Source organism: Triticum aestivum, chromosome 4A, assembly GCF_018294505.1.
Source record: "Triticum aestivum cultivar Chinese Spring chromosome 4A, IWGSC CS RefSeq v2.1, whole genome shotgun sequence".
Classification (NCBI taxonomy): Eukaryota; Viridiplantae; Streptophyta; class Magnoliopsida; order Poales; family Poaceae; genus Triticum; species Triticum aestivum.
This window is the reverse complement of record NC_057803.1, coordinates 632,471,136-632,483,357: the sequence shown is the minus strand read 5'-3', so window position 1 is coordinate 632,483,357 and position 12,222 is coordinate 632,471,136. Positions and strand designations below refer to the sequence as shown.

The following is a 12,222-nucleotide window of genomic DNA, read 5'->3' as shown; positions in this document are numbered from 1 at the left end:
GGCCCCTCCCCCCCCCCCCCCCCCCCCCTCTTTGCCTCCAGTCACAATTTGACAAGTGTCAATTTACATAAAACTCGACGTAAGTCTTCGTGGGTGTAGCATTGCTCGTTATCTCCTATAAGTCTAATAACTTTGTAAATATTACCTTGTAAGTGTTAACATTTTGGCTCGGATGTTGATAGGTTGCATTCAGATGATATTATTTCCCATGCCGCATGATATCCTTGTCAACGATGGAGCATGGAAATTCCCCAGGATGGTAACAGCTTTACATGCAGTGAAACTTCATGCTCGCGGGAGCATAGACAAGAGAACATAATACTCTATCAATATTCGCGGTGACACCCAGCTCTCCTCGGCTACTTATACCAGCGATAGCCCGCCCATTATTTCTGCACCACGACACAAGAAAGTCTTGCGGCCGGCCGGCACCGTCGTCTAGCTCTCACACTCGCACCGTTGCCCTGTGCAGCAGAAGCAGCAGCAGCGGCATGGCGCGGTCGGAGCAGCAGGGGCTGCAGGTGCTGAGCGCGCTGGACGCGGCCAAGACGCAGTGGTACCACTTCACGGCCATCGTCGTCGCCGGCATGGGCTTCTTCACCGACGCCTACGACCTCTTCTGCATCTCCCTCGTCACCAAGCTCCTCGGCCGCATCTACTACACCGACCTCTCCAAGCCCGACCCCGGCACGCTGCCCCCCGGCGTGGCCGCCGCCGTCAACGGCGTCGCCTTCTGCGGCACGCTCGCCGGCCAGCTCTTCTTCGGCTGGCTCGGCGACAAGATGGGACGCAAGAGCGTCTACGGCATGACGCTGATTCTCATGGTCATCTGCTCCATCGGCTCGGGGCTCTCCTTCGCGCACACCCCCAAGAGCGTCATGGCCACGCTCTGCTTCTTCCGCTTCTGGCTCGGCTTCGGCATCGGCGGCGACTACCCGCTCTCCGCCACCATCATGTCCGAGTACGCCAACAAGAAGACCCGCGGCGCCTTCATCGCCGCTGTCTTCGCCATGCAGGGCTTCGGCATCCTCGCCGGCGGCATCGTCACCCTCATCATCTCCTCCGCCTTCCGCGCTGGGTTCCACGAGCCCGCCTACCAGGACGACCGCGTCGCCTACACCGGCACCGAGGCCGACTTCGTGTGGCGCATCATCCTCATGCTCGGCGCCCTGCCGGCCCTGCTCACCTATTACTGGCGGATGAAGATGCCCGAGACGGCGCGCTACACTGCCCTCGTCGCCAAGAACGCCAAGCTCGCCGCCGCCGACATGTCCAAGGTGCTGCAGGTGGAGCTGGAGGACGAGACGGAGAAGATGGACGAGATGGTGAGCCGCGGGGCCAATGACTTCGGCCTCTTCTCGCCGCAGTTCGCGCGGCGCCACGGCCTCCACCTGGTCGGCACGGCCACCACGTGGTTCCTGCTGGACATCGCCTTCTACAGCCAGAACCTGTTCCAGAAGGACATCTTCACGAGCATCAACTGGATCCCCAAGGCGCGCACCATGAGCGCCCTCGACGAGGTGTTCCGCATCTCCCGCGCGCAGACGCTCATCGCCCTCTGCGGCACCGTGCCCGGCTACTGGTTCACCGTCTTCCTCATCGACGTCGTCGGCCGCTTCGCCATCCAGCTCATGGGCTTCTTCATGATGACCGTCTTCATGCTCGGCCTCGCCGTGCCCTACCACCACTGGACCACGCCCGGCAACCAGATCGGCTTCGTCGTCATGTACGCCTTCACCTTCTTCTTCGCCAACTTCGGGCCCAACGCCACCACCTTCGTCGTGCCCGCCGAGATCTTCCCCGCGAGGCTGCGGTCGACGTGCCATGGGATCTCCGCGGCCGCTGGGAAGGCCGGCGCCATGATCGGGGCGTTCGGATTCCTGTACGCGGCGCAGGACCCGCACAAGCCGGACGCCGGGTACAGGCCAGGCATCGGCGTGCGCAACTCCCTCTTCGTGCTCGCCGGGGTCAACCTGCTGGGGTTCATGTTCACCTTCCTCGTGCCGGAGGCCAACGGGAAGTCGCTCGAGGAGATGTCCGGCGAGGCACAGGACAACGAGGACCAGGCACGCGCCGCCGCCGTGCAGCCGTCCACGGCGTAGGCCGCCATATATTCACAACTCGTGCGTGCGTGCTAGTGAGGCAGCTGCATGCAGGCTGTCTACGTTAGTCTGCTCAAAGATTCTGATTTGTTTTATGATACGTACACGATAGATAGATCCAGGTGCAAGTACTCAAAGCACAATATGTTTGCCGGGCCAGCTCATGTATATGTCCATAATATATAGATAAAAAACAATGTGTCAAAGCTTAGAGAGTGAGCTACCACTTGCTCGACAGTTGGTGAATGATGAGTCGTAAGCTGATGCATCTCTTCGTAGCCAAATTAAAGAACCTCAGGTCAACGAAAGAGAAAGCTCAAACTGTAATTGCACTCTGAGATGGACAACTTTAATTAGAGATCCCACCCATGGATCTTCTTTTTGCCTTTGTTCTTCTCCCTTTGGATGGGCTTAGGACATGTTCAATGGCAACCCGAGAAAATCCTCCTCCATCTGTTCATGAATAGGGGGGGTCAACCCACGGACACGGATGTAGGAGGACGCCATCCAACTGTAGCCGCATATATTCGGTCTTTAAAACCTGTATTAGAAAAAGATAACTGTATATAAAAACTGTTTATCTGTACACCAAAAATGTACAATGTGTATGAAAAACAATATGCATCAAAAAATATATTTGAAAATAAGGTTAATGATGTATTAGGAATTTTAAACATCTACAAGAAATGTTCTCGATGTATTGAAAAACGTACAATGTGTATAAAAATATTAAAGATGTTCTAAAAACACAAAAGGAAAGAAAAATAAACACCAAAAAAATGAGAATCAAAGAAAGAAAGAAAATAAAAAAATGAAAACCTGAAGAAAACCGCAGAAAAAGGAAAAGAAAAACAATAGAAACCGATGCAAAACAGTTAAAATCCCAATAGGAAAATCACAGAAAGAAAGTTGCGCGCATCTACAGTGTTTGTGATGGTCCAGTAGCCCTGGCACGCCCCAAGCACCTGCGACGGAAATTGCATCGCTGCCTGCCTCGGATAACAGTATCTGTTGTTACCGTTCGCTGTGTCACATAGCTAGTGCTTCTCATAGGCGAGCTTCCCAACTCGGCCGACCCATTACCTCACGCTGTAGCGACTCGGTCCGAGTACTGTAGTGACCCGGTGCACCGTGGCAGCTCGGTTCGTTGCACTGTAGTGACCGGTTCGGTGCACTATAGCGATTTGATTCGGTGCTCTATAGCGGCTCGGTTCTTTGCGTGGTAGGGACCGGTTTTTTATTCCAAAGAATATTTTTAAATATGAGAATAGTTTTGGAAATTTAAACTTTTTTGACAAGGCCGGACAATGCGAAATTCCAAACATTTTTTGGAATTCCCAAAGATATTTTTGAAAAAAGCCAAAACAAAAGAAATCGTGAATAATTTTTCAAATTACATTGTTTTTCTTAAAATCCGCGATGCGCCCTGGCGGTGGCAGCGAGAGGGTCAAGTTGATAATTCATACAAGCCTAACGTGTTTTAGTTGATATACTACTACTCCTTGTCAACTTGTGCGATTGTGTTAGTGACAAGACAAACTGAACGGCATGGCGCATAAACTAATCTTCGTTGTTGAAAAGCATCTCAAAGCAAGACACGGATTTTTGACTTGGCCGTCGACAGGTATATCGATGAGCAGGGAAGGCATATCGTGTCTGCCCGCTTGCATCCTTCCAGATTAAACAAGTGTCCGGATGACATGCCCGATGCAAATTGTTCGTGAGATCAGGCATATTTCTAAGCAATCCTTGGTTAGCGCTGACGCAGAGGTGGCGCATGTCGTAAAAAAATTCCCATCTTGTAATGCTTCGAAGTCTTGTCTCATCTCTGCCACTCTCAAGGTGAGAGCTGGCCCTCTCTTGCAGGCAGTTGACTAGAAGCTGCATGGATATGTATCATGATCCTGGTGCTTCTGAGAAATGTAGTCAATCCCTAGGATGAGGTTTCGAAAAGAAGATAAAAAATCCTAGGATGGGCAGTTCAAACTATGCCATCTTAATCTACTGTTGTTCAGAGACTATGCCAAGCCGAAGGGTGCTCAGTGCCAACTTTTGTTCTTCAGAAATGATCTCATTTTAATTTGATATGCCATCATGCAATTCTTTTTGACCAGGAAAGTTTGGATGATCCCTTCCGCTGCCTTAATTGCTAGCATAATCTGCGGAAATTAATCTTAGCAATAAGTCACCATCATAGGGTCTGCAATTAAAATTATCCATCTCAGAGTGCTATACTTGTCTGAGCTTTCACTAATTTCGTTGACTGTGTCAAATGTGACGAGTTAGTGCTAGAATGTAGAAGGTCGATAGACCTCTCTCTTGACTATCGACGTACCAGTGACTTGTAATTGAACATGTATGTGTACTATATAAACAGACCAATACACCAAGTACGATCACGGCAAATAATCTCTCTTCACTTGAGGTTAATTCTTTGGCTACGAAGAGTGCTTACTCTCTAAGATTTGACAGTTACACGCATTTGCAGCACGGCGAGCAAAATGAGCCAGCCGTACGTGTGGCAGCTAGTGTTTGTACTTGAATCAGAGCTCAAATGTTTGCATAATACGCATATAAAAATGTTTGCATAATACTATAAAAATGTTTGCATAATACGCATATAAAAATGTTTGCATAATACTATACCTGATTTGGGCTGACTCGGGGAAAGGACCTTGACCCAAGACAGCGACCCGCAAATTTCCTTCTAGATCCCTTTGAAGTGTTTGTAGAAGTAGAAACACAATTTAAATTGTAATTTTAAAACTATAAGATTTTTCTAAATTATGCAAACATTTTTATAATTCAAAAAATATATGTATAGTATTTATATTTGAATATTAAAAAAATTAGGTATAATATTTATATTTTTAAAACGAAAGGTGTGAAGGCTGTACTGGCCAGCACCGAGTTCGAGTTACCAACGGCAGTCCGGCTCAAGATGCAGGTGCCTCTTTTTTAATAGATAATTTTCGCTATGTAGTAATAGACGGGATCCAGCGGGTCATACAGGCAAAAAAAATGAAATGCCACCTCTCCAACGTCGTCATGGGCTTTTTTGTGAGAAATGAGAAAATTGAGGATGTTTTCATAAAAAAAACTGGCCAGGCGCCCTCCTCTCTACCTTTGGGTCACTAACAGTGAGCCCCACACCATGCTGGCTAGTCAGCAACTCAGGGCATAGATTTGCATCGTTTTTGCATGCATGAGCCAAGTTATTGCACCAATTCATTGCATGCACGAGCCAAGTTATTGCACCAATTCAAAGTATGTCACTAGTTCTAGCACCCAAGTGACTGCTTGCGTCAAGTTCAAGCACCATCAGCGTAATTGACTCGGGACATCTATGTGTGGGTTGCGGCAGTTTCTACCGAGTCGTGCGTGCGTGCCCTGATTTTATAACTTCCCTTTTTTCACGCCTGAACTGTGTGCGCTCTTGGCCTGATCCTTTTTACCATATGGAAATCGAGCTAGGTGGGAGGTCGAACCATCACGACGAAGACGACTGCGTGCGCGTGGGAAATGCGTTCATGGGTTGCGGGTCTCCTTTCTTCTTCTTTTTTTGCCTTTTTTTCAGGCGGGGATGGAAGAAGCAGTGGGTGAGAGGATGGATCATACGTGAGAAGAAGGAGGTCGAACCATCACGACAAGGGTGGATCCCTTTTTAATAGTATATAGAGATTAGTGGAAACAAGTTTGGTATAAATCCCGTATCCAAACAACCCCTTACAAGTTGAAATATGCTGAAAATACCCGCAAAAAAAGAGAAATATGCTGAAAAATTGCGAAATAAACGTCGGAAAGAAAACAAAATGCACTGTGTGGGCCAGTTTGAGCATTCCATTGCGTACTGGGCCTTTATCGCTACAAACAGGAGGCCATAGGCCATGCTCGCAGCAGCCCATAAGAGAAGCCAACTCGTGAAAGACGATTTAGAATCCATTGATTGAGGAAGCCATCTTGTTAGAGGAAGGACTTGCGATTCGCCACATGGAACTGACGATCGGCGGCGCGCACACTGTCCTAGCTACCCGTCGATCTAGGCGGCGTACTGGCCGGTGGCGGAGTGCGGCGAGCCGGCAAGAGGCCGACCAGATATATGGCAAGCGGCTGGGCCTCGACTCCGGCCAGTGACAGTCACAATCGAAAGCACAAGCACGAGGGCCAAAGCGGCGACTCCCTCACCGGAATTACATCTAGCTGCGACGGGGGTGCGACAACTAGGTGAGTAGTTCTATAGAATTTAACGACAAATTGTGTGATTCAACATTGATTGTGCCAATTCAAATTATGCTTGTTTAAATTTTCGATTTGAACATATTTTTTTGTTTAAATAAAGGAATTCACAAGTGGAATCGCAGCAAAGCCTACATCAAAGGGATGAACATAAACATCGGAGCTTGGACTTTTTCTAGTATAATAAACGTCGAATTGTTTAAGAAAATTATTTGTTATTGTATCTAATGTTTTTATGTACTTCTACGTTATATGAAAAAGAAGTGCATATACTACACATGACGTTTATCCAAATACGACACTTGTGGTAGTAAATATAGCTTATGACATGCCCAGGCTTTGGCAATTTGCTAGCTCCACCACTGGATATCGATTTGAACCTATCTTGTAAGAGGCTACAAAAGCCTCATAGGCAACTATGAATGAAAAATATGCAGGTGGTGTTTTACCCCCTCCGACCTTTCAGAAAAAAAATACAAGTAGAGAACATTTGGGGACTTACCGTGCAGCTAGTTATAAGGTATTTTGACGGAACTTATAAGCTATACCACACTAACGTGTTAACTGCTATGCTATTTGTCAACTTGTACGTGGTTGTGTTAGTGACAAGACAGAATGAACGGCATGGCGCATAAACTAATCGTGTTGCCAATAAGCATCTCAAACATTTTGACTAGGCCGTCGACAGGGATATTGATGGGCAGGGAAGGCATATCGTGTCGACCCGCTTGCATGCATCCCTATGATTAAACAATGGCTGGATGATACAATGCAATTTTCTCATGAGAATCAAGCATAACCTTGGTTAGCGCTGACGCTATTTAGATGGGGGGAGGTGGCACAATTTGTCAAATTTCTTCCATTTTCTAAACCTTTGAAGTCAACTCTCATCTCTGTCCCTCTCAAGGTGAGCCGTGCTTTCTTTTGTAGGGAGTTGATTAGAAGCTACATGGATATATACCCTGATCCTAGTGCTTCCGAGAAATGTAGTCAATTCCTAGGATGAGGTTTCGAAAAAAAGATAAAAGATCCTAGGATGAGCAGTTCAGACTATGTCATCTTAAGCTGATGTTGTTCAGACTATGCCAAGCCGGCAAGCCCAAGGGTGATCAATGTCATCTTTTGTTCTCCTCGAAAGTATCTCACTTTTATATGCAATCATACATTTGATTTTGACCAAGAAAGTTTAAATGATCCCTTCTGATTACTAGCATAATCTGCCGAGATGACCTCACTCCAGATTATTCTTTACTGTTTATTAGTCATGGTGGATTGGTGGTTAGGAAGTACTGTTTTTTTTTGGACAGTTTTAAGTGGCGGGAGACGGCAAATACTGCCTTTTTTGCGGTAAAATTTCTCTCCTTTCTAGAAAATGGCATGCGTTCTGAAGAAACGCCGATCCCGTACAACCAAACTTGTTATCTACAACGATGCCAACCCCTCTTAGCGAATGTTTGCCAGCTATTGTGGTCCCAGTAATAACTACGTTCGCAATAGTCCAAAGAACTATTCCAAATTAAATCCCTCTCCATCCGATTTCTTTAAAATATTTACATACACAAATTTGTTTGTTGACATAATTTATCTGATGAGGTTGCTTTTACAAGCTTGCCAAGTTGTATTGCATACACAGCTAACACATTTCTATAACCAGGAAGTAACATCACACACATTTTTCTCGCGCATTCATGGTGATGCCATCGTGATTGCCGGATCTTGTCCTTGTGGTGTGGATCGCCTCGTTTCCTGTTTATCCAGTTCGTTTACTATCAATGATTTTGGTTGACTCGGTTAATTTCTTTGATTTGAGGCTGATTTGAGTTGACTCAAGGGGAATGACCTTGACCCAACACAAGTAAATGTGCTAATGATCTTCTTAACCGTGCTCACATGGAAAATTGCAAGGCGGTATCCACCTATATCTCTGTCACGTGGACAACCATTGAGTTGGTGGGTTGCAATACCTTACTCCCGCTCGTCTGGACATTTCTTTCCATGTAAATAAGGTGCTAATATCAAGCTAAACCAACATATGTGAATTGGGTTTGATGCAGACAACCAAACATGTCCTAATGATCTATTTCTTATTTTCCCGATTGACACCTTTTGTTCTCTTTGAGAACTGAGCAGGTTTATGTATGCAATTATGCATTTGATTTTGACCAAGAAAGTTTAGATGATTCGGTATGGTGCCTTAGTCATAGTCTTGGAAGATGACTTCACTCCATGACATTATTTTCACTGGTTAGTACTCAGGGACTAAGAAGTGCTAGAAAACTACGTACAAATGGAGGAGACTCTTGACTAGCCTAGATCAACTACTCACAAAATTAATGAAATCTAGTAAGTAACCAGTGACAGGAACTAAAATTAAAATTATCCACCTCAGAGTGCAATTATAGTTTGAGATTTCTCTTTCGTTGACTGAAGAGAGTCTTGAGGCTCATCACTGACCAACTCTCAAGCAAGCGTTAGCTTTGCTCACTGTAGCTCTAAACTTTGAGTGCAATACCCATTTGTAACTGCAAGTTGATTGATTGATGTACGTATATATCATGGGCATATTGTACATGAGGAGCCGGCCCTGCAGGTGGGTTGGCCCGCGAAGATACAGTAGTATTTTAAGCGTGTACGTATCACAAAACAAATTACCCAACAAATTAAGGACTAACTCAACAGCCTGCCTGAAGCTGCTTCCCTAGCACGCACGCACGAGTTGTGAAATATATGGCGGCCTACGCCATGGACGGCTGCACGGCGGCGGCGCGTGCCTGGTCCTCGTTGTCCTGGGCCTCGCCGGACATCTCCTCCAGCGACTTCCCGTTGGCCTCCGGCACCAGGAAGGTGAACATGAAGCCCAGCAGGTTGACCCCCGCGAGCACGAAGAGGGAGTTGCGCACGCCGATGCCGGGCCTGTACCCGGCGTCCGGCTTGTGCGGGTCCTGCGCCGCGTAGAGGAACCCGAACGCCCCGATCATGGCGCCGGCCTTCCCAGCGGCCGCGGAGATCCCATGGCACGTCGACCGCAGCCTCGCGGGGAAGATCTCGGCGGGCACGACGAAGGTGGTGGCGTTGGGCCCGAAGTTGGCGAAGAAGAAGGTGAAGGCGTACATGACGACGAAGCCGATCTGGTTGCCGGGCGTGGTCCAGTGGTGGTAGGGCACGGCGAGGCCGAGCATGAAGACGGTCATCATGAAGAAGCCCATGAGCTGGATGGCGAAGCGGCCGACGACGTCGATGAGGAATACGGTGAACCAGTAGCCGGGCACGGTGCCGCAGAGGGCGATGAGCGTCTGCGCGCGGGAGATGCGGAACACCTCGTCGAGGGCGCTCATGGTGCGCGCCTTGGGGATCCAGTTGATGCTCGTGAAGATGTCCTTCTGGAACAGGTTCTGGCTGTAGAAGGCGATGTCCAGCAGGAACCACGTGGTGGCCGTGCCGACCAGGTGGAGGCCGTGGCGCCGCGCGAACTGCGGCGAGAAGAGGCCGAAGTCATTGGCCCCGCGGCTCACCATCTCGTCCATCTTCTCCGTCTCGTCCTCCAGCTCCACCTGCAGCACCTTGGACATGTCGGCGGCGGCGAGCTTGGCGTTCTTGGCGACGAGGGCAGTGTAGCGCGCCGTCTCGGGCATCTTCATCCGCCAGTAATAGGTGAGCAGGGCCGGCAGGGCGCCGAGCATGAGGATGATGCGCCACACGAAGTCGGCCTCGGTGCCGGTGGAGGCGACGCGGTCGTCCTGGTAGGCGGGCTCGTGGAACCCAGCGCGGAAGGCGGAGGAGATGATGAGGGTGACGATGCCGCCGGCGAGGATGCCGAAGCCCTGCATGGCGAAGACAGCGGCGATGAAGGCGCCGCGGGTCTTCTTGTTGGCGTACTCGGACATGATGGTGGCGGAGAGCGGGTAGTCGCCGCCGATGCCGAAGCCGAGCCAGAAGCGGAAGAAGCAGAGCGTGGCCATGACGCTCTTGGGGGTGTGCGCGAAGGAGAGCCCCGAGCCGATGGAGCAGATGACCATGAGAATCAGCGTCATGCCGTAGACGCTCTTGCGTCCCATCTTGTCGCCGAGCCAGCCGAAGAAGAGCTGGCCGGCGAGCGTGCCGCAGAAGGCGACGCCGTTGACGGCGGCGGCCACGCCGGGGGGCAGCGTGCCGGGGTCGGGCTTGGAGAGGTCGGTGTAGTAGATGCGGCCGAGGAGCTTGGTGACGAGGGAGATGCAGAAGAGGTCGTAGGCGTCGGTGAAGAAGCCCATGCCGGCGACGACGATGGCCGTGAAGTGGTACCACTGCGTCTTGGCCGCGTCCAGCGCGCTCAGCACCTGCAGCCCCTGCTGCTCCGACCGCGCCATGCTGCTGCTGCACAGGGCAACGGTGCGAGCGTGGGAGCTAGACGACGGTGCCGGCCGGCCGCAAGACTTTCTTGTGTTGTGGTGCACGAATTATGGGCCGGCTATCTGGTATAAGTAGCCGATCGCGGAGAGCTGGGTGTCACCGCGAATATTTGGTTGATATATTATTATTCACCGGGAAAACAAGAACAGATACAACCCACGTCAACACACACGCATCTTATAGCACCATATCCAATGGCTATAAAAAATGAATGAGACCAAATTAAATCTCATCTAGATGAGTTCTAACAAAACTGATTATTATGTTCTCTTGTCTTGGCTCCCTCGAGCATGAAGTTTCACTGCATGTAAAGCTGTTACCATCCTGGGGAATTTCCATGCTTCATCGTTGACAAGGATATCATGCGGCATGGGAAATAATATCATCTGAATGCAATCTATCAACATCCAAGACAAAATGTTAAGACTTGCAAGGTGATATTTACAGAGTTAACGGACTCATCCTTCTCGTCCCAATAATCACCGCTTTAGGGTGGGCCCCGTTTCCTCCAAATTACCAACCAAAATAGCCCACATCAGTCGAGGCTGTAAAACTTCGATAAGGCTGCCCGTGATGGGAGTATCATAGGTAGTATTATGCATCTCAATTAAACAATTTTGATGAGTTGGCATAAAATTAAATGAAGAAAAAGATGCTTGAGTATCATATCATGATACCATATCATATTAAATGATGTGATACTTTGTGTTATGCATGGCAACAAATGTAGTCCGCTATGATACCAACATGTGATACAATGCATTACGGATGTAATACCATACACTATAATAATATACCAAGTGGTCAGCTTGGTAAACTATCAACTAAAATATTGCAATTACCCTAAAAAGATACACTATGATACTATTATATGACACTCCTCATTACAACCAGTCTAAGCCCTCTGCAGTTGTAGCATTACTCATATCCGAGTGCGGAGAATACCACTATGTTGTGGAGGAGCCCTCCTCAATGACCTCACACGAGACCATGCATGGTCCGTCGACCACACTTTCTACGGCCACGGTTTCAACATGCCACCGCTTGCTCTGGGGCGCGTCAACCAAGTCAACACCCTCGCCCCCTCGTCGTCCCTGGTGGCTCAAGCACTGGCGGAGCTTAGGCAAGGCCGAATGGGCCATGGCCCGCCCAACTCCATCTGGAGCTTCTTCTCACATTTAGTCAACTCATGGGTCGTACCCCCCCCCCCCCCCCCCAACACATACACACATTGTTTCTCGAGACCGGGCCCTCAGCCACACAAAGAGTAACCACATGGCACCATTGCCGCCGATGGATAAGAGATCCATGCATGTTGCTATGTGCTGAACCCAACACCTCCAAGGAGGAAGCAACGCAACCACCGTCGTCGCCTGCTAGGGATTTATCCCGATGAGCCCACAACCCCACGGGGGTGGAATAATGGAGCTCCACAAAAAAAGGCCTCCAAGGAAGGGACCGATAGCATTGTGCCGTGGCACCAACCAAAGGTTGG

General features: G+C 49.1%; 2 protein-coding genes and 1 long non-coding RNA gene across 3 annotated transcripts; 2 read left to right on the top strand and 1 right to left on the bottom strand.

Annotated features, from left to right (window-relative positions):
* Positions 1-428: 428 nt before the first annotated feature.
* Positions 429-2,313, top strand: LOC123082779 (probable inorganic phosphate transporter 1-8). The gene has a single exon (XM_044505028.1). It carries the CDS (start codon positions 492-494, stop codon positions 2,100-2,102), a length of 1,611 nt encoding a protein of 536 aa, XP_044360963.1. The 5' UTR covers positions 429-491; the 3' UTR covers positions 2,103-2,313.
* A 3,744-nt stretch (positions 2,314-6,057) lies between these two features.
* LOC123082778 (uncharacterized) lies at positions 6,058-6,615 on the top strand. The gene is made up of 2 exons (XR_006439114.1): positions 6,058-6,326; positions 6,442-6,615. It is a non-coding gene; the product is annotated as an uncharacterized lncRNA (long non-coding RNA).
* A 2,221-nt stretch (positions 6,616-8,836) lies between these two features.
* Positions 8,837-10,750, bottom strand: LOC123087787 (probable inorganic phosphate transporter 1-8). The gene has a single exon (XM_044509894.1). The coding sequence runs from the start codon at positions 10,682-10,684 to the stop codon at positions 9,074-9,076; it is 1,611 nt and encodes a 536-aa protein (XP_044365829.1). The 5' UTR covers positions 10,685-10,750; the 3' UTR covers positions 8,837-9,073.
* Positions 10,751-12,222: the final 1,472 nt, after the last annotated feature.

What these genes read in the sequence shown, in the direction of transcription:
- LOC123087787 (XM_044509894.1), bottom strand. Translation starts at nt 10,684, where the DNA reads ATGGCGCGGTCGGAGCAGCAGGGGCTGCAGGTGCTGAGCGCGCTGGAC.
- LOC123082779 (XM_044505028.1), top strand. Translation starts at nt 492, where the DNA reads ATGGCGCGGTCGGAGCAGCAGGGGCTGCAGGTGCTGAGCGCGCTGGAC.